This window comes from Stenella coeruleoalba, assembly GCF_951394435.1.
Source record: "Stenella coeruleoalba genome assembly, chromosome: 13".
Classification (NCBI taxonomy): Eukaryota; Metazoa; Chordata; class Mammalia; order Artiodactyla; family Delphinidae; genus Stenella; species Stenella coeruleoalba.
This window is the reverse complement of record NC_137159.1, coordinates 65,181,175-65,204,576: the sequence shown is the minus strand read 5'-3', so window position 1 is coordinate 65,204,576 and position 23,402 is coordinate 65,181,175. Positions and strand designations below refer to the sequence as shown.

The 23,402-nt window shown below is 40.6% G+C and overlaps 1 protein-coding gene across 1 annotated transcript in view; it reads right to left on the bottom strand.

Moving 5' to 3' along the window:
- SRD5A2 (steroid 5 alpha-reductase 2) overlaps positions 1–22,128 on the bottom strand; it is a 57,242-nt gene extending 35,114 nt beyond the window's left edge. The window contains exon 1 of the mRNA XM_079941275.1: positions 21,806–22,128. Coding sequence (XP_079797401.1) covers positions 21,806–22,086 — 281 coding nt within the window. The 5' untranslated portion in view covers positions 22,087–22,128. The remainder of the gene's footprint in view (positions 1–21,805) is intronic.
- Positions 22,129–23,402: the final 1,274 nt, after the last annotated feature.

Here is a 23,402-nt window from a genome sequence, read left to right as displayed (position 1 = left end):
GGCACCTTCTGGCCTCCAGAATGACAAGAGAAAAAATTTCAGACTTCTGGTCTCCAGCATGATGAGAGAAAAAATTTCTGTAGTTTTAAGCCACCCCATTTGTGGTAATTTATTATAGCAGCTACAGGGAACTAATACACCTTGTTAGAGTAATATCAGGTCATTGAAATTAATTTCAGTTCAGACATCCGGTAAGGGAACTGCCAGCAAAGGACCACACACAGCTAATATTTATACGTTGCTTACTATGCTCCAGGTAATGTTCTAAGTACTTTGCACACATTAACTCATTTAATCTTTATAGTAACCCTAGGAGATAGGTAATATTGTTATTATCCCCATTATACAGATAAGGAAACTGAGGCACAGTGAGATTACATTAGCCCAAGTTGACACAGCTATGAAATGTCACAGCTGGGATCCAAGTCCAGGTGGAGCTGTTTCCAGAGTTTATGCTCTTGAGCACTTTGCTTTGCAGTCACTGTGTGAAAAACATCAGTTTCATGAGCATTTGTTTACACCAGAGGTTCTCACCTCTGGTTCCATATTCAAATCACCTAAGGGGCTTTAGGAACACTAAAGGGGAAGAGGCACACTGAGGACAAATTAATCAGAATCTTAGGCATAGGATCCTGAGCATCAGTAGCACTTACGAGTCCCCCCAGATGACTCTAATGTGCAGACAGGGTTAAAAACCACTAACAGCATAAACTTCAATGGCAAATTTAACTTTTTCAAATTGGAAGTGACCAGATGGTTTGGTTTCTCCAAAGACTATGTACACACAGAGAAATTAGACTGCCAAATCTAGTTTTTTTTAAGGGACTCAATTCAATAAAACTACATTTCTTTTTCCTGCAATAGAGTGGTTGATCACTTTCTACTAAGGGTGATACCATGGGAAAAATTCAATACAAAGTTTTCCCCAAAGCTCCTAAGACTTCTTCTTATCTTGCTCTGATGCCCTGGAAGTGAGGACAGACAGGCCCCATTGTCAACCCCTTGCAGACGTCATCCGGTGTGAACCACCTGGTGGTCATGATCCAGTAGATATACTAAAATTATTGAGATGATTAGCTCATGAAGATCTAAAATACAGTACACCATTTTTAACTTTCCTGTATTATTTCTTAATCTTTGTGTCCTGGTAGTATTGGGAGACCCTGGGACTGCTCACTCACTCAATTTTCCTCTTTCTTCCCACCTCTGCATCAAAGCAGAATTCAGTCTGAACATCCAATGAATTACTAAGGTTTTAAGAAACTTTGAGGATCTTCTGAATGATGAAAAGAGTAATCATCGAGGCTACAACCTCCTACAAGAGACAGGCTACAGACCACTGACCCTATTTATTTGTTTGTTTGCTTGCTTCCTTATTTATTTATACCCTAGAAGATCAAAATCTTAGTGTACAAATAGAACCAGATCAATCTCTCGGCCTGAGTAACTAATCAATTAATTTGAATAACTAGTTTACCTTTTCTTTTTCTTTAAGTTGATTGCTTTGGTGTGGGTTTTGGCATGGTGTAGACACATCTCCTCAGCCACTCATGCTAACTGGTCACGACCAAGTTAATAAATTATAAATTGTGACATGGGGTGGTCTTCAGCTTGAAGTACAAAGTTCAGCAAGGCTACTAAGGTAAGATAAGGACAAGACACATTCACTGTTGGACACAAATACATAATTTCTCTAAGCTGTAATTTTGTCTCCTTTATTTTTCATTATTTGCAAAAATGATGCTGTGGTTGTCTAATTCTAGTTGTTTGGCTTTATACTGCAGCCTAGCTTTAGAGGGATCCTGATGTCATTTGGAATGGGCCAGGAATAGAACCCATTCCCACCAGCCAGACTGAAAAACTCACAATACATGGGACATTGGGTAGAGTACTCAGAAAGGCCTTAGCTCAGAGGAGGGGATTAATTAGCCCTTCCACTAGCACTCTCCTAGAACCACCTAATAAACCACATTAAGACCTGAAAGGGCCAAATTACTTCCAAGTAATTTAACTGCACCCCGGAACAAAGCTCAAGAATATTTATAGGAATACAAAAATATCCAACAGCCAGCAAGGTACAATGTCTGACCATCCAATCAAAGATTACCAGGCAGGGCTTCCCTGGTGGCGCAGTGGTTGAGAGTCTACCTGCCGATGCAGGGGACACGGGTTCGTGCCCCGGTCTGGGAAGATCCCACATGCCGCGGAGCGGCTGGGCCTGTGAGCCATGGCCGCTGAGCCTGCGGGTCCGGAGCCTGTGCTCCACAATGGGAGAGGCCACAACGGTGAGAGGCCCGCATACAGCAAAAAAAATAAAAGCAGCCAGAGATCAAAGACATATGTACAGAGGAACAAAGATAAGGAAAACGACAGGTTTCTTTTTGGAAACAATGCAAGCTAGATAACAGTGGAGCAACACCTTTAAAGTACTGAAAGAAAATAACTGTCAATCTGAATGCTATGTCTAGAATTATATACCTTCAGAAACAAAGGAGACATAAAGACATTTTCAGATATTCAAAATACGAAAAAACTGTTCTAACAAAATTAATTTCTTCAGACAAAAGAAAGAATAATATCAGATAGAAGTATAGATCAACCTCCAAAAGTAAAGAGCATCAGAAATGGCAAATACATGGGCAAATACATGTTTTTTATTATTTGAATCTCTATAAAAGATAATTGTTTAAACAAAAATAACAGCAATAGGTTGAAGCTTCTTATGGCATGTGTATAAGTAAAACAAATAACAACAATAGCATAAAGGTCAAGAGGGAAGAAAGGGAAGTATATTATTTCACATTCCTACAGTACACATGAAGTGGTATGACATCACTTGAAAATAAATAGTGATAAGTTTAAGATACGTGCTTTAAAGCTTTACTCAAACTAACAAAAGAAAGAGTTATAGCTAATAATCCAACAAAAGCTATAAAATGGAATAAAATAACACTCAATTCAAAAGATGGAAGATAAAGGGAAAATGAACGCAAGTAACAGAGAGACAAAAAGACACAAATAGCAATGTGATAGATTTAAACCAAACTACATAAATAATCCCATTAGCTATAAACATTCTAAAAGTCCCAATTAAAAAGCAGAGATTGTCAGTATTGAGCAAAAAGCAAGACTTGACCATATACTGCCTTCAAGAAACATACAGTGAATTTAAACACAGAGACAGATTCAAAGTAAAATGTTGAAAAAATATGCCATGCCAACCCTCAGAAAAAGAAAACCATAGTGACTACATTAATATTAGATAAAAGTAGATTTCAGAGCAAAGAATATTATCAGGAATAAGGGTAATGATAATGAAGTAGTGATAATAAAGGAATAATGATAAAAAGGATCAATTCATCAAGGACATAGCAATCCTAAATGCTCATGCATCTAATAACAGAGCTTCAAAATACATGAAAAACACCTGATAGAACTTTGAGGAGAAATAGGGAAGTCCTATTTTAATCAGACATAAATCAATACTCCTCTCTCAGTACTTAGAGAAAAAGTAGACAGAAAATCAGCAGGATATAGAAGATCTGAAAAGCACTTTCAATCAAATTAACCTATGGACATTTTTAGAAGACTCCTCCTTATAGCAGAATACCTATTCTTTTCAAGTTTAAAGAGCACATTTACCAAGACAGACCAAATTCTGGGCCATAAAACAAGTTTTAATTCAACAAGTAAAAGGCTTTAAGTCATATAAAGTATGTTCTCTGTCCATGATGAAATTATATTAGAAATTGATAACAGAATATATCTGGAAAAGCCCTAACATTTGGAAACTAAATAGTACCGTTCCAAATAACCCATGGATCAGAGAAGAAATCAAAAGAGAAATATCAGTATTTTGAAATGAATTAGAACAAAAACAACATATTAGAATTTGTGAGGTGCCAAAAGCAGTATTTTGTGATTTTCATAGCAATATATGCCAAATCAGAAAAAGGAGGTCTTAATGCATAACCTCAGCTTCTGCCTTAAAAAGCTAGAAAAAGGAGAGCAAATTAAACCCAAAGTAAGAAGAAGGAAGGAAATAATAAAGATCAAATCAGAAAACAAACAGGAAACATAAAAATCAATAGAGAAACTCAACGAAACCAAAATCTGGTTCCTTGAAAATATCAATAAAGTTGATAAAACTCTAGCTAGACAGAGTAGGGGAAAAAGTGAGAAGACATACATTACCATTATCAAGAATCAGACAGGTGACATCCCCATGTATTCTATACATATTAAAAGGATATCTGTGTATTGACACTTTACCAGGTAACATCTGCCTTTTAAGGGATCTTCAACATCCTAACTCAAAGGATCAATATGAAAGATGACAATTTCAGAAGTTAGTGATATCACAGTGGCTTAGTGGGAGAGATCTTATACATTAATGGTGACTTTTCCCTCAAGGCAGTGCTTATTTGTAGAAATGTCTTGATCTCTATTGGCATTTAATTGCATGCTCAGTTTGCGAGGTAATTCTTAAAATCTTGTAATGTCAGTATTACTTCTTCTATTAGGTATAGTGGGAGTTATGCCATTAAACACTTTGAAAATATTACATAAAAATCTAGAAACCAGGGATTTCCCTGGTGGCACAGTGGTTAAGAATCCGCCTGCCAATGCAGGGGACATGGGTTCGAGCCCTGGTCCAGGAAGATCCTACATGCTGCAGAGCAACTAAGCCCGTGCCCCACAACTACTGAGCCTGCGCTCTAGAGCCCATGAGCCACACTACTGAGCCCATGAGCCGCAACAACTGAAGCCCGCATGCCTAGAGCCCGTGCTCTGCAACAAGAGAAGCCACTGCAATGAGAAGCAAGTGTACCACAGCGAAGAGTAGCCCCCGCTTGCTGCAATAAGAAAAAGCTCGCTCGCAGCAATGAAGACCCAACACAGACAAAAATAAATTTAAAACTTTATTTTAAAAAATCTATAAACCAAAAGTATCAGCTATTCACATCACTTTATATTCTAATCATTATCTATATTAATTCATATGGGTTGATGTGGACTTATTTAGAGCATACTCATTGTGTGCTATTTTTTCACTAAATAACTTTATATTATTTCCATCACAGATATAGATCCAAGAAGGTAATATTTTTGAATTATATGTAATATTCAATCATATTGATTACAATCAGCCCTTAATAGTAGAGCATTTAAGTAACTTCCAGTGTTCTACAGTTGTGAATAGTAACACTATAACTTTGTGTAAATTGATTTCTTTCTTTTGGACTATTGCCCTTGAGTATTCTACCTAAGTGAAATTCCTGGGGGAAAAAAAGTGAACTGCTTTTCAGCTATTGTTAAACATTGCCAGATTAGCTTCACAGAAAGTTTGAACAATTCTCAGTGACACAGGGCCACACATACAACGATTTTTTCAAAGGCCTACCTATAGTTTTTTTTTTTAATCTTTACTGAGGTATAATTAACAATCAACTGCATGTATTTAAAGTATGCAATTTGATAAATTTTAAAACCATCATGATATCAAAATAACATATCCATCTCTACCAAAATTTTGCTCATACTCTTCGTGATCTCATCCTTCTGTCTCTCCCTTTGTCCCCAGGAAACCCCTGATGTACTTCATGTACCATAGGTTAGTTTGAATTCCATAGAATTTTATACAAATGGAGTCATAAAGCATGTACTGGGCTTCCCTGGTGGCGCAGTGGTTAAGAATCCGCCTGTCAATGCAGGGGACACTAGTTTGAGCCCTGGTCCGGGAAGATCCCAAATACCGCAGAGAAACTAAGCCCATGTGCTGCAACTACTGAGCCTGTGCTCTAGAGTCCATAAGCCACAACAACTGAGTCTGCGTGCCACAGCTACTGAAGCCCACACACCTAGAGCCCATGCTCTGCAACGAGAAGCCACCACAATGAGAAGCCCACACACTGCAACAAAGAGTAGCCCCTGCTTGCCGCAACTAGAGAAAGCCTGTGCGCAGCAATGAAGACACAATGCAGCCAAAAATAAATAAATTTATTAAAAAAAAAAACCGCATGCACTATATTTTTTGCTTGTCTTCTTTACACAGAATAATTATTTTGACTTTCATCTTAGTGTAGTTCACATCAATAGTTCACTCATTTTTATTGCTGAGTAGTATTCTATTATATGGTTATACCACAATTTGTTTACTCATTCACTTTTTGACGGACATTTGGGTTGTTTCTGGTTTTTGGCTGCTACAAATAAACCTGCTAAAAACATCTGTATAGAAGTCTTGGTGTCGACATGTGCTTTTTTTTTTTGCGGTACGCGGGCCTCTCACTGTTGTGGCCTCTCCCGTTGCGGAGCACAGGCTCCGGACACACAGGCTCAGCGGCCATGGCTCACGGGCCTAGCCGCTCCGCGGCATGTGGGGTCTTTCCGGACCGGGGCACGAACCCACGTCCCCTGCATCGGCAGCCGGACTCTCAACCACTGCGCCACCAGGGAAGCCCCAGACATGTGCTTTTATTTTGCTTGGAAAAGAGCTAGCAATGGAATGGGTAGGTCACATGGTATGTTTATGTTTAACTTTTTAAGAGACTTCAAAATGTTTTCCAAAGTGGTAGTCATTTTACATTCCTATCAACAATGTATAAGAATTCTAGTCTTCCACATCCTCAGTAGCACTTGGTATGTTCAGTCTTCTTATTCTAGCCATTCTAATGGAGGCATAGTAGTATCCCACTGTGGTTTAATTAGCATTTCCCTAATGACTAATGATGTTGAGCATCTTTCCCTGTTTTTATTTCCCATTCATATGTTTTCTTTAGCAAAGTATCTGTTCATATCATGAGGTGCAGGAGCAATTTCATTAGAGAAAGAAAAGTATTTTCAACAAATGGTACTGGAACAATTGGCTATCTATAGGCAAAAGAAAGAACTTTGATTCATATTTCTAACCCCATATAAGAATTAACTCAAAATAGATAATAGACATAAATGTAAAACCTAAAATAATAAAACTTTTATAAGAAAACATAAGGAAAAAACCCATGTGACTTTAGACTAGGCAAAGATTTCTTAGATTTAATTGCATGAAGACAAATAGAAAAATTGGACTTCATCAAAATTAAAAACCTCTGCTTTTCAAAAGATATGGTTAAAAGAATGAAAAAGACAAGCCACACAGAGTAGGAGAAATTATTTGCAAAGTATATATCTGGTAAAGAATTTGTATCTAGAATATATAAAGAACTTTCAAAACTTAATAATAAGAAAACAAAGGACCCAAAACACTAGTATTTAGATTTGTTTATCAGATAGTAACTTTGGGTAAGTAAAGAACATTCACTGGGAGACTGAAGTGAGACCAAGTACTGCTGTTGAAAGAGGACAGATAGAGCAGAAGAGAAAAACAGAGACTGTACACAGAAAGGGAGTTGCGGGTTTTTCATGGTCAAATAGAAAAAATATCAAAAGCAAATTGCCTTATTTTCTTCACAGTAACTTTTAGGATCAGCCTTGACAACATGAAGCAAGTAAATGGAAGAATTTTGAAAATGGCCCAGACCTGATTTAAGGCTTGGATAGTAGGATCAGATATTATGGCATAGATACAAAAGATATTTGGTATTGTGGGAAGCAGCCGCATAGCACAGGGAGATCAGCTCCGTGCTTTGTGACCATCTAGAAGCGTGGGATAGGGAGGGTGGGAGGGAGACACAAGAGGGAGGAGATATGGGGATACATGTATATGTATAGCTGATTCACTTTGTTATAAAGCAGAAACTAACACACCATTGTAAAGCAATTATACTCCAATAAAGATGTTAAAAGAAACAAAAGATATTTGGTATTAAAAAGGTATTCTAAGACGGAGTACATATGGCGCACAGGGCAATTTTAAGTCATAGGTCACCAAACAGACCCCTTTTCCCGACTGAACATCTCATTCCCACCCACATAGACCATCTTTAGAGGACCAGCTAAGTGCTTAGTCATCACTCCCCCTCACTCCCACCAATTACTGCAATCAGACAGAGTGCAGTTATTTGTGAAATTGCATTAATAACAGCGATTGTCTCAAGGATAACATGAGATAACTGATATAAAACACGTAACATAATTCCTGGAACACCCGGAGCTCAATAAATATTGGTTTCTCCTTCCCATATCCCCCCTTCCATAACCAAATGGAAGGCAAATTGCATTGTTGGCCCTGGTTCAGAGGGTTTTAAAATTTAGAGCTCCTATGATGAGTCTCCTTAAAGGCTGCTGGGTTGAGCCCAGCAACTTTTTAAACGTCTTGAGTCCAGCCTTTAATGTCTCCATTGCCATATGTGGCAAGGAGTCAAAAAGCAGAAAGGGAAGTGCCCCAGGTTCCAGAACCAAGTTGCCAGGCTCTGGCAAAAATCAACATGTAGACAACTTTCATATTCTATCTTGTAACAGAAAACATTAATATTCTCCCTCCTGCTGGCCGAGGACCTTTCATCTGAGTATACCTCCTTGCCTTTCCACTCTCCCTCACTCATTGCTCCTCAGGAAAGGAGGAGTAAATTACCCAATTGGTAAATTTGAAAGCAGGACCTCTCAAGGGGTGTGTGCAGCTCAGCCCTTCTTCCGTTCTGCTATCTTTCCAAACAGGCACCACTGGGTAAGGCCCGTAGTATTCAGCCATCGTTGTCACTGAGTTTTTCTGAGGGACAGTGTTAGGATCCAAAAGGGAAGCCATGTTGCCCCAAACCAGCTTTACCACTAATAAGGGTAGTAATTTGTCTCTAGTTGCCTAATTCCTGGATCTGTCTCTCAGTTGATTATGAACTTGGGTGGGGGAAGAAGGGTGCCATTTATTGGGTTCCCTCAAAACCCACCCACCCATCTGCCCACTCTTCCATGCACACTCAAACACAGACAGGCACCAGAGACCTCAGCATGTTCAGTGGCATGACCATGGTCCCCCTTGTGGACCATGGCCCACATGTCCCTCAATTTGCATTTTCCCACCTGTCCTGAGCTTCTCACACTGACATTACCACCACCGAACTTTCACACCAGAAAGAGTGTCAGACACACTATGATGCGTTTTCCTGCCTTTCTCCTGGAGGGCAAGCACCAGCTTTGTGTTCCTTTTGTGTGCTCCCCTAGGACCCAGCACAGTTCTGAGCATGTGGAACTCTGATAAAGAATTAGGACACCTAAGTTCAAGCCCCACTCTGCCCCTTCCTCACCATGTAACTTCATACACATCACTTAACCAGCTTGGATCACTGTTTCCTTATCTTGTTTGTTAAGTGACATTAAATTAGATTTAAAATGAGCAATAAGTTGGACCTTTCTTCAGTGTGGTAAAAGTGGTCAAGATCTCTAAATCTTGTTTACATTTTTGGCAAACATAGCTGTATATGTTTCAGATGTGCTTATGATGTCATCCCATTTAGAATGTAAACTCCAAGAGTCCTACTATTTCCCACAAAAGATCAAATAAATGACTTGCAACCCAGGAATTCACAGAAAATCAGATTTACTACCAAATTCCTATTTAAATGTAGCAGAAATTTTCTAGATTATGCCCAGTACTTTACTATAGGATTTAACAAAATTTTATAATAGAACTACCAGAGCACTGAATGTAAAGCTATGCCACACATGGTTTTCTTAAGCAGAGGCTAGCAAACTATGACCCACAGGCCAAATACAGCCCAATACCTGTTTTTGTAAATAAAGTTTTATTGGAACATTACCTCACTCATTTGTCTACATAATTGTCTGTGCTGTTTTCATGCTACAAGAGCAGAGCTGAGTAGTTGTGACAGAGACTGTATTACTACAAAGCCTAAAACAGCTACTATCTGGCTTTTCTACAGAAAAATGTTTGCTGACCCCCATTTTAATTGATCCAAATTATGCCTCATGAATGTCCTTAACACATGAATAAGTGACCACAAGAATTCAGTTTATTCTGCCTGGGACTTCCTTCTCAGTGTGTAAGAGGAGAGATTTTTCTAGGTGGTTTCCAATGTCCGTATTAATCATCCTCCTGATTCTCAGCCAATGAATAATTTCCTTCATGAGGTTTGATTACTTCTGAATATTTGACACATCTGCAGGTCTTATAAGATTGGAGAAGCATTGACACGGCACATGATGAGACTCAAGTTCCAGTGCCCTCTTTGCCCCTAATTGTCTTAACTTTGTGGTGCTCTGCTTCTATAAAATGAGGAGGCTAGACAGATGTGACGTTTCCTTAAAATAGAGAATTATGATCCAGTGTGTGAAGTGCCTCATGGAAGGCCACGCTGGCTGCTATGAAAACCACACCTTGACTTACAAAAGGAGAAAGGACACAGAGAAGCCTTCTTGGAGGAAGTGATGCCCGATCTGAGTCTTGGAAGGATGGGGAAGAATTCATGGTGCTGGAGAATGAACTGAGCAATCGAGCAAAAAGGCCTCTTATTGAGAGATTCGTTCAAGATGGCGGAGTAGAAGGACGTAGGTACACTCCCTCTTGGGAGAGCACTGGAATCACAACTAACTTCTGAGCAATCATTGACATGAAGACACTGGAACTCACCAAAAAAGATACCCCACATCCAAAGACAAAGGAGAAGCCACAATGAGACAGTAGGAGGGGCGCAATCACAACAAAATCAAATCCCATAACGGCTGGGTGGGTGACTCACAAACTGGAGAACACTTATACCACAGAAGTCCACCCACTGGAGTTAAGGTTCTGAGCCCCACGTCAGGCGTTCCAACCTGGGGGTCCAGCAACAGGAGGAGGAATTCCTAGAGAATCAGACTTTGAAGGCTAGTGGGATTTGATTGCAGGACTTTGACAGGACTGGGGGAAGCAGAGACTCCACTCTTGGAGGGCACACACAAAGTAGTGTGCGCATCGGAACCCAGGGGAAGGAGCAGTGACCCCGTAGGAGACTGAACCAGACCTACCTGCAAGTGTTGCAGGGTCTCCTGCAGAGGCGGGGGGTGGCTGTGGCTCACCCTGGGGACAAGGACACTGGCAGCAGAAGTTCTGGGAAGTACTCCTTGGCATGAGCCCTCCCAGAGTCTGCCATTAGCCCCCCCAAAGAGCCCAGGTAGGCTCCAGTGTTGGGTTGCCTCAGGCCAAACAACCAACAGGGAGGGAACCCAGCCCCACCCAACAGCAGTCAAGCAGATTAAAGTTTTCCTGAGCTCTGCCCACCAGAGCAACACCCAGCTCTACCTACCACCAGTCCCACCCATCAGGAAACCTGCACAAGCCTCTTAGATAGCCTCATCCACTAGAGGACAGACAGCAGAAGCAAGAACTACAATCCTACAGCCTGTGGAACAAAAACCACATTCACAGAAAGATAGACAAGATGAAAAGGCAGAGGGCTACATACCACATGAATGAACAAGATAAAACCCCAGAAAAACAACTAAATGAAGTAGAGAAAGGCAACCTTCCAGAAAAAGAATTCAGAATAATGATAGTGAAGATGATCCAGGACCTCAGAAAAACAATAGAGGCAAAGATGGAGAAGATGCAAGAAATGTTTAACAAAGACCTAGAAAAATTAAAGAACAAACAGAGATGAACAATACAATAACTGAAATGAAAACTACACTAGAAGGAATCAATAGCAGAATAACTGAGGCAGAAGAAAGGAAAAGTGACCTGGAAGACAGAATGGTGGAATTCACTGCTGCAGAACAGAATAAAGAAAAAAGAATGAAAAGAAGTGAAGACAGCCTAAGAGACCTCTGGGACAACATTAAATGCAAAAACATTCACATTATAGGGGTCCCAGAAGGAGAAGAGAGAGACAAAGGACCCGAGAAAAAATTTGAAGAGATTATAGTCGAAAACTTCCCTAACATGGGAAAGGAAATAGCCACCCAAGTACAGGAAGCACAGTGAGTCCCATACAGGATAAACCCAAGGAGAAACACACCAAGACACATAGTAATCAATTTGGCAAAAATTAAAGACAAAGAAAAATTATTGAAAGCAGCAAGGGAAAAACGACAAATAACATACAAGGGAACTCCCATAAGGTTAAAAGCTGATTTCTCGATGATGGCCATTCTGACTGGTGTGAGATGATATCTCATTGTAGTTTTGATTTGCATTTCTCTAATGATTAATGATGTTGAGCATTCTTTCATGTGTTTGTTGGCAGTCTGTATATCTTCTTTGGAGAAATGTCTATTTAGGTCTTCTGCCCATTTTTGGATTGGGTTGTTTGTTTTCTTGTTATTGAGCTGCATGAGCTGCTTGTAAATTTTGGAGATTAATCCTTTGTCGGTTGCTTCATTTGCAAATATTTTCTCCCATTCTGAGGGTTGTCTTTTGGTCTTGTTTATGGTTTCCTTTGCTGTGCAAAAGCTTTGAAGTTTCATTAGGTCCCATTTGTTTATTTTTGTTTTTATTTCCATTACTCTAGGAGGTGGGTCAGAAAGGATCTTGCTGTGATTTATGTCATAGAGTGTTCTGCCTATGTTTTCCTCTAAGAGTTTGATAGTCAAAACTACAATGAGATATCATCTCACACCAGTCAGAATGGCCATCATCAAAAACTCTAGAAACAATAAATGCTGGAGAGGGTGTGGAGAAAAGGGAACACTCTTGCACTGCTGGTGGGAATGTGAATTGGTTCAGCCACTATGGAGAACAGTATGGAGGTTCCTTAAAAAACTACAAATAGAACTACCATATGACCCAGCAATCCCACTACTGGGCATATACCCTGAGAAAACCATAATTCAAAAAGAGTCATGTACCAAAATGTTCATTGCAGCTCTATTTACAATAGCCCGGAGATGGAAACAACCTAAGTGCCCGTCATCGGATGAATGGATAAAGAAGATGTGGCACATATATACAATGGAATATTACTCAGCCATAAAAAGAAACGAAATTGAGCTATTTGTAATGAGGTGGATAGACCTAGAGTCTGTCATACAGAGTGAAGTAAGTCAGAAAGAAAAAGACAAATACCGTATGCTAACACATATATATGGAATTTAAGAAAAAAAATGTCATGAAGAACCTAGGGGTAAAGCAGGAATAAAGACGCAGACCTCCTAGAGAACGGACTTGAGGTTATGGGGAGGGGGAAGGGTGAGCTGTGACAGGGCGAGAAAGAGTCATGGGCATATACACACTAACAAACGTAGTAAGGTAGATAGCTAGTGGGAAGCAGCCACATGGCACAGGAATATTGGCTCGGTGCTTTGTGACAGCCTGGAGGGGTGGGATAGGGAGGGTGGGAGGGAGGGAGACGCAACAGGGAAGACATATGGGAACATATGTTTATGTATGACTGATTCACTTTGTTATAAAGCAGAAACTAACACACCATTGTAAAGCAATTATACCCCAATAAAGATGTTAAAAAAAAAAAAAAAAAAGCTGATTTCTCAGCAGAAACTCTACAAGCCAGAAGGGAGTGGCATGATACACTTAAAGTGATGAAAGGGAAGAACCTATAACCAAGAATACTCTACCCAGCAAGGATCTCATTTAGATTCGATGGAGAAATCAAAAGCTTTACAGACAAGCAAAAGCTAAGAGAAATCAGCACCACCAAACCAGCTCTACAACAAATGCTAAAGGAACTTCTCTAAGTGGGAAACACAAGGGAAGAAAAGGACCTACAAAAACAAACACAAAACAATTAAGAAAATGGTCATAGGAACATACATATTGATAATTACCTTAAACGTGAATGGAAAAATGCTCCAACCAAATGACACAGGCTGGTTGAATGGATACAAAAACAAGACCCATATATATGCTGTCTACAAGAGACCCACTTCAGACCTAGGGATACATACAGACTGAAAGTGAGGGGATGGAAAAAGATATTCCATGCAAATGGAAATCAAAAGAGTAGCAATACTCATAACAGATAAAATAGACTTTAAAATAAAGAATGTTACAAGAGACAAGGAAGGACACTACATAATGATCAAGTGATCAATCCAAGAAGAAGGTTTAACAATTATAAACATATGTGCACCCAACATAGGAGCACATCAATACATAACGCAACTGCTAACAGCTGTAAAAGAAGAAATCGACAGTAACACAATAATAGTGGGGGACTTTAACACCTCACTTACACCAATGGACAGATCATCCAAAATGAAAATAAATAAGGAAACACAAGCTTTAAATGACACAATAGACCAGATAGATTTAATATTTATAAGACATTCCATCCAAAAACAGCAGATTACACTTTCTTCTCAAGTGTGCACGGAACATTCTCCAGGATTGATCACATCTTGGTTCACAAATCAAGCCTCAGTAACTTGAAGAAAATTGAAATCATATCAAGCATCTTTTCTGACCACAACACTATGAGATTAGAATGAATTACAGGGGAAAAAAACGTAAAAAACAAAAACACATGGAGGCTAAACACTACGTTACTAAATAACCAGGAGATCACTACAGAAATCAAAGAGGAAATCAAAAAATACCTAGAGACAAATGACAATGAATACATGACAATCCAAAACCTATGGGATGCAACAAAAGCAGTTCTAAAGGGAAGTTTATAGCTCTACAAGCCTACCTCAAGAAACAAGAAAAATATCAAATAAATAATCTAACCTTACACCTAAAGGAATTAGAGGAAGAAGAACAAAGAAAACCCAAAGTTAGCAGAAGGAAAGAAATCATAAAGATCAGAGCAGAAATAAATGAAATAGAAACAGAGAACAATAGCAAAGATCAATAAAACTAAAAGCTGGTTCATTGAGAAGATAAACAAAATTGATAAACCATTAGCCAGATTCATCAAGAAAAAGAGGGAGAGGACAAATCAATAAAATTAGAAATGAAAAAGGAGAATTACAACAGACACCACAGAAATACAAAGCATCCTAAGAGATTACTACAAGCAACTCTATGCAAATAAAATGGACAACCTGGAAGAAATGGACAAAGTCTTAGAAAGGTATAACCTTCCAAGACTGAACCAGGAAGAAATACAAATTATGAACAGACCAATCACGAGTAATGAAATTCAAACTGTGATTAAAAATCTTCCAAAAAACAAAAGTCCATGACCCGATGGCTTCACAGGTAAATTCTATCAAGCATTTAGAGAAGAGCTAACACCCATCCTTCTCTAACACTTCCAAAAAATTGCAGAGGAAGGAACACTCCCAAACCCATTGTACGAGGCCACCATTACCCTGATACCAAAACCAGACAAAGATACTACAAAAAAAGAAAATTACAATCCAATATCACTGAGTGATGAATACAGATGCAAAAATCATCAACGAAATACTAGCAAACAGAATCCAACAACACATTCAAAGGATCATACACCACGATTAAGTGGGTTTTATCCCAGGGATGCAAGGATTCTTCAATATACTCAAATCAATCAATGTGATACACCATATTAACAAATGGAAGAATAAAAACCATATGATCAACTCAATAAATGCAGAAAAAGCTTTTGACAAAATTCAACACCCATTTATGATAAAAACTCTCCAGAGAGTGGGCACAGAAGGAACCTACCTCAACATATTAAAGGCCATATACGACAAACCCACAACAAACATTATTCTCAATGGTGAAAAACTGAAAGCATTTCCTCTAAGATCAGGAACAAGACAAGGATGTGCACTCTTGCCACTATTATTCAACATAGTTTTGGAAGTCCTAGCCATGGCAATCAGAGAAGAAAAAGAAATAAATTAATACAAATTGGAAAAGAAGTAAAACTGTTACTGTTTGCAGATGACATGATACTATACATAGAGAATCCTAACGATGCTACCAGAAAACTACTAGAGCTAATCAATGAATTTGGTAAAGTTGCAGGATACAAAATTAATGCGCAGAAATCCCTTGCATTCCTATATACTAATAATGAAAAATCTGAAAGAGATACTAAGGAAACACTCCCATTTACCATTGCAACAAACAGAGTAAAATACCTAGGAACAAACCTACCTAGGGAGACAGAATACCTGTATACAGAAAACTATAAGACACTGTTGAAATAAATTAAAGATGATAGAAACAGATGGAGAGATATACCATGTTCTTGGATTGGAAGAATCAATATTGTGAAACTGACTATACTATCCAAAGGAATCTACAGATTCAATGCAATCCCTATCAAATTACCAAAGGCATATTTTACAGAACTAGAACAAAAAAATCTTAAAATTTGTATGTAGACACAAAAGACCCCAAATAGCCAATGCAGTCTTGAGGGAAAAAAATGGAGCTGGAGGAATCAGACTATAGCCTGACTTCAGACTATACTACAAAGCTACAGTAATCAAGACAATATGGTACACAACACAAAAAACAGAAATATAGATCAATGGAACAGGATAGAAAGCCCAGAGATAAACCCACACACCTATGGTCAACTAATCTATGACAAAGGAGGCAAGGATATACAATGGACAAAAGACAGTCTCTTCAATAAGTGGTGCAGGGAAAACTGGACAGCTACATGTAAAAGAATGAAATTAGCACACTCCCTAACACCATACACAAAAATAAACTCAAAATGGATTAGAGACCTAAATGTAAGACCAGACACAATAAAACTCTTAGAGGAAAATATAGGAAGAACACTCTTTGACATAAATTACAGCAAGATCTTTTTTGATCTGCCTCCTAGAGTAATGGAAATAAAAACAAAAATAAACAAATGGGACCTAATGAAACTTAAAAGCTTTTATAAAGCAAAAGAAACTACAAACAAGACGAAAAGACAACCCTCAGAATGGAAGAAAATATTTGCAAGTGAATCATCGGACAAAGGATTAACCTCCAAAATATATAAACAGCTCATGCAGCTCAATATTAAGAAAACAAACAACCCAATCAAAAAATGGGCAGAAGACCTAAATAGACATTTCTCCAAAGAAGACATACAGATGGGCAAGAAGCACATGAAAAGCTGCTCAACATCACTAATTATTAGAGAAATGCAAATCAAAACTACAAGTTTTCACCTCACACCAGTTAGAATGGGCGTCATCAGAAAATTTACAGACAACAAATGCTGGAGAGGGTGTGGAGAAAAGGGAACCCTCTTGTACTGTTGGCAGGCATGTAAATTGATACAGCCAGTATATAGAACAGTATGGATGTTCCTTAAATGACTAAAAATAGAAGTACCATATCACCCAGCAAACCCACTACTGGGCATATACTCAAGAGAAAACCATAATTCAAAAAGACACATGCACACCAATATTCACTGCAGCACCATGTACAATAGCCAGGTCATGGAAGCAACCTAAATGCCCATCAACGGACAAATGGATAAAGAAGATGTGGGGGCTTCCCTGGTGGCACAGTGGTTGAGAGTCCACCTGCCAATGCAGGGGACACGGGTTCATGCCCCGGTCTGGGAAGATCCCACATGCCACAGAGCGGCTAGGCCCGTGAGCCATGGCTGTTTAGCCTGTGTGTCCAGAGCCTGTGCTCCACAACAGGAGAGGTCACACAACAGTGAGAGGCCCGTGTACCGCAAAAAAAAAAAAAAAAAAGAAGATGTGGTACATATATACAATGGAATATTACTCAGCCATAAAAAGGAACGAAATTGGCTCATTTTGTAGAGACGTGGATGGATCTAGAGACTGTCATACAGAGTGAAGTACGTCAGAAAGAGAAAAACAAATATCATATATTAACGCATATATGTGAAACCTAGAAAAATGGTACAGACGAACCTGTTTCCAGGGCAGAAATAGAGACAGAGATGTAGAGAACAAACGTATGGACACAAAGGGGGAAAAGTGGTGGGGGGGCGGGGTGTGGTGTGATGAACTGGGAAATTGTGATTGACATATATACACTGATATGTATAAAATGGATAACTAATAATAACCTGCTGTATAAAAAAATAAATAAAATAAAATTCAAAGAAAGAAAAAAAAGACCTCCCATTTAATCCATCATTTTATTAGGCTGAATAGAAAATGTCATTATTTTCAGCATCTAAACCCCAGGAAAGTTCTTTCCAAATTCAAACAGACTCTAATGTGTGCATTGCCGTCTGCTTCTGCATGTGCATCAAGGAAGGTCACACTGCCAGCAACTTTTTACAGAATAGTCACCTTTATTTGAAAACAGTTTTCTTTTTCATCTAAATACCAAGGTCACACCCAAGTCTTGAAAAAACATAAGCTCCCACAGGCATAGGTGTTGTGATGACCATTGCGTGAGACACCAAGGCATCTTGAGAAAATGATGAATCAGAGAGTGGGGGGAAAGGATCATTCCAGGCCATAGTCAAGGTCAACAAGAGGTGAGATAACTCTGACTTCAAACAACTCTAGATGTGAGATTAGGCAACATGCTTACACAGCAGTCATTTTCATGTAGCTAAACCAACCAAATATCCACAACAATAGATTCTGAAGGGAAGAGAATTATCTGAGTTGACCTAGCCATGCAATCTCAGCAACGATTCCTAAGTAATTGCTAGCCCTCCCACAATTCTGACTGCCTGTACTGATGTCAGAAGTAGAGTTCATTCATGCATTCAACAAATTTTAGTGAGTAACAAATATGTACTGGCACTTTTCTATACACTGAGGACACAGCCATGAACAAATGAGATAAAAATCCTTGCCCTTGTGGGACTCACATTCTAGCATGTCACCCTTGTATGGAGAAAAGTGCAGAGTTTCACCTTCTATCCAATGGGACATATTGCTTTTCTGAATAGCCCCCAAGGGACATTTTGCAAAAGAGTCTAAGCCACAGCTGAGCCAGCTTTCTCCTGAACCCCTGTTCCTCCATCGTATACTCTGTGTCATAGCTACGCACAGCACAGGGTAAAGCCAAGGCAGCCTGGAGCTTTTTCCTTAATGTGCCCTCACTATCAAGCCTAATGACTCCTAAAACCTCAAGGCAAAAATGCTCATAACTTTGAACCACTTCTGGGAATCCTGGCTAAGAGAATAGTGATGACTTCTGAAAAAAATTTAGGTGCAAAAATGTACATCATAACCTTATTTAGCCAAAATAAAAAGACAAGTTAAATATCCAATTTAATATAAATTATATTTTTAAAATATTAAAATTATCAAAAAACTATAGATTAATGGATAAATTATTGTTTTTAGATGAAATAACAAGCAGCCACTAAGATGATATTTACTAAGATTCTATGATAATGTGGAAAAATATTTATTATAGACAGTAATCAAGCAGAACTAAAACCTACATATATTCAATATAGCAAGCATGTATAAAAATTGACCAAGAAAAATTAGAACCTTTATGGAGGGAGACGCAAGAGGGAAGAGATATGGGAACATATGTATATGTATAACTGAGTCACTTTGTTATAAAGCAGAAACTAACACACCATTGTAAAGCAATCATACCCCAATAAAGATAAAAAAAAAAAAAGAACCTTGATGGAAATGTTCCAGAACATTAACAATTAATGTACTTAAGTGTTGAAATTATGGGAATTTTTCTACTTTTGTACTTTTCATTTTTTCTTTAGTAAACATTCATTATTTTTATAATTAAAAAATAATTTTAAGCCTAAATATAGTTTTTAAAAGGCAAGAACAAGGCAGCAAGAACAAATATAAAACAGTTTATCATGGTAGCTAAGAGCCTAAGATCTGGATTCAGATTCCCTGGATCTGAACCCTGGCTCCCTGGTTACTTTGTGACCTTGGGCAAGTTATTTAAGCTTTTCTCACCCCAGTTTCCCACCTGCAAAATGGGGGTGATAATAGTGCTTCCTTAATGGGCTGGTATGAGGATTAGTAGATAACTCACATAGTGTTTAGCACAGAGCGTAACCCCTTGTAAGCACTCAAAATGATAATAGATTCAACAGTCCAGTGGCCACAAAGAAAGAGTTCACACAAAGGGAATGGTGGACAAACATCACATCTTCATTCCTTAGGGACAACTCACTCTGAGTTGTGTTTTCTGTGGGCAATTTTCCCTCAGGCAGAATCAATCCCCAAATCCTCTAAATTTTACATTTTAAATTTTCCCCTGAAGAAGGTGAACAGTATGTTGATATTCATTTTATGAGTAATTACTTCCTTGGTTTTTTAAATGTACTTGTCATAATTTACTAAGGCAAAGTACCTTTTGGCTTTAAAAACAAGTCTAAAACTTATGTAAATAGGAGTGTCAGAAAGCACTAATCAATACTGTAAGATGAAATGAACTCATAAAAATATTGTTTATGGTGCTAATAGACAGTAGTTTTAGAAGTTAAAAGTAATTGCCTGATAAAATCACATTTTTCTGTCAAATGTCTTTTCCAAAAACAGTGAAATCAAAAGCTGGTCTCTTATCTCCTACACCCAACATCCTTCTTTCTGTGCAAATTAAACCACCTAAATCTGGATAAAATAAAATGGTTAGTAAATAGCTCCAGAAAGGACACCCATTTATGAAATGGTTGCTTGGCAATAATTATTAAAAGAGTGAGAACCCAGTTAAAATTGCATAAATATTAAATCTTGACCAATAAAAAAGATCCAGAAGATAAGAAGGGATTATATGGAAAGAGAGGTTAAAACTTGTTTCTCTACACTTCCTTTTCCCAAAATGAGGCATCACTTTTCCCTTATGATCCTTATGAGAGAGGATCATGCCTTTCAGCTTCCAGAGGAATTCTTTACCCTAATTTCTAATCTAGATTTCCTTGATTTTTTTTACCCCATAAATTCTCTACGCAAAATAAGGCTGTGCCTCTGTTCCAGTTCTTGATTTGGTTTGGCAACTTTTCTCTGTCCATGGATCCTGTTTTCTCCTTGCAGAGTATCGGCCTGCTTAACATGGTGGGAAAGTCTTAAACCATGGAGTTTCACAGGCTTAGATTTGAATTTGGCTGGGCACTAGCTGTATCATCTTCATTCAGTCACTTAACCTGACACAGCCTCAGTTCCTTTGTCTATAAAGTGGGCACAGTAAATACGTATCTCACAAGGTTACTATGGGGCTACATGGGACGACAGACGGTAAATGACTAGGCATGGTAGGCAACTGAATCTTAAGCTCTTCTCTTCTCCTAGGAGTCTCTTTTGAACATCTATTCTCCGAATCTTGAAAGCCCTTGGTTTCTTTCCTGTCTTTCCTTCTCAGAGCAGAAGGTAAAGTTCTCCTGAATTTGGGATTTTTAATTCAGAACATTTGAGCTCTAAGTTAACTTCAACCCATCCACACTTTAGTGCCAGTGGAATTTGCAACGAGTTGGTGGTGAGTGCGGTCCCTTTTCGGTGGTTCCTGAGAAGTGGGACTCTGCTCAGGTCAGTGGGTTCCCATCACGTTCTCTTTCTCACCGTTAAGTCCAGGGTCTGGGTCTGCCCATCTCCCTGCGGAGATACGTTGATCCAGTCCCTCTGAGCCGAGTTTCCTTCGGGAGATGCCAATACTTAGACTCCCTCAAGATCTCAGAACCAGCCCGCCCCCACCCTGCAAAGGAAAGGTGAAGGAAGAACGAGAAGGGGTGGTGGGCAAGACGCCACAGGTGACGCGGGACGGCGCGGAGTTGGAGAGGTAACTGTCTGAGCCAAGAGCTCTGCCCAGCTTGAGCTTTCCAGCTTGCCTCCCGCCCCGCTCCACCGCTTTCCCCGGAGCAGGCCAAGGATTCGAAGCGGACCCGAGACGCGCGCGGGGCCGTGGAGAGTGAAGGCGGCGTCTGCCCGCGATCGCTCCTCCACTAGCCCGCGTCTGGCCCGCAGCCCCGACCCGGCCAGGTGCTCCCCTCGCGCGGCACTCCGCGTTCCTTGCAGCGGCTCGCGCCGCGCTGCGCTCCTGGACGCCGGGAGCCTGGCTGTGCGCTGCGCTCCGCACCCTCAAGGGAAAACGCTATGCTACCTGTGGAAGTAATGTGCGCAGAAGAGGCCCAGAAGCACAGTCGCAGGCTGGCCGAAGAGAGAGCGGGGCTGCCAGGCGAGAATCCCCGCGGGCACCGCGAAGGAGGGCAGCTCCTGCAGGAACCAGGCGGCGCGGGCGGACAGGCGGGTAGCCACGGGAATTCGGCTCTCCGTGTACTTCCCGTAGCCGGCGGGCTCCGCGAGGCACAGAACCAGTGCCCCCAGGACAGCCAAAGTGGCGCTGCCTGCCAGCACCGGACTCTCCTGGCAGCGAACGGACATTGCGCCCTGTTCCCCGCTGGTGGCCGCTGCCAGCGCAGAAGAGAGCGCGGCCCTCGCCGCCCCTTTATGGAGAGCTAGACGCCACCCCGTGTCCGCCCCTTCGGCCTTGGCTCCCGCCCCTCTATCCTACCTCCCATCTCAGAGGGGCCAGCCCTGGCTAGGCTCAGCAGCGATGCCCCTTTCGCAGGGCTGGCACTTCGGAAAGCAGCCAGGCGGAGAGTGGATGAAGGCTTTCGTGGAGCCAACTTAAGTGTCCTGCGCCCTTCCTTTAGCCCATATTCGCGCCGTCGCCCGCGCGTCCGCCCCTCTCCACATCCTGCCACTGTTCTCTCCTTCTAACTACCCTTCGAAGATTTGTTCTTCACCCATCAACCTCTGATGCTGCAACTTCTGGGACTAGGAAATAGAAAACTACAGGTACGACTTAGCCAGGGTAGTTCTTCCGCTCTAACACACACCCTCTGTGTGGTGGCCACGCAGTCCCCACCCTCTGACCATCCGCAGCCAGAATCTCCCCAACCCCTCCGGTTCCCTGTGCTCCTTCACTCTCCGCCAGCTTCCACTCAACCCTGAATCCTTCCTTCGACTCTAGGCCCAGCCTCCAGCCACTTCCCGCGTCCCCCAGGCCTTCTGCGCTGGGGCGCCGCTCTCCTTGGCCACTTTCGTCATTAGTGGCCCCTCCACACCACCTCGCCCCCAGGCAGGTACCAGCCTCTCCCCACCCTTATTTCCTCTGCTTTCTCTCTGCTTTAAAGAGACGAGCCGACTGAGCGTGGGCGTGGAAGCACGGATTTCGACCCTGAGTAGTGATCCTGTCTGTCTGCCCTAGCCTCTCCTCTTCCCAAGCTGGTCCAGATTCAGGCTCATGTCTAGGGCTTCAGCCTCCTGGAGCGGATGAATCGAGTCCTATATGATGTTGCCCTTTGAAGTGCAGCTGGGCTCTAGAACACCTAAGACGCGGTTCTTTCTCTCTCCCTTCTATTTGCTGCCCTCCTGTCATTCATTATCTGTTCATTATCTGTTTCCTCTTCCCTTCTCTGATTCAGTATCCGGACTTGCTTAACTGCCTTCTTCATATATTTTGTACCCCTTTTTCCCTCTTCTTTCTTTAATCCAGTTTTCTCCTCCCAGGTTGGCCTCCTCTTCCCACCTGCTGTTTGCCTCCTCATCTTCTTGTCCCACCTCCCTTGATTGCTTCATCCCTGTTAATTCTCTTCTCTTGTCCCTACTTCAGGCTCCACCCATCTTTCCCTTGCTCTCCCTCCCCTTTCTGGGGCGCTTTCTTCATCCTTTGCCCTTTGTTCCCACTAACTGCC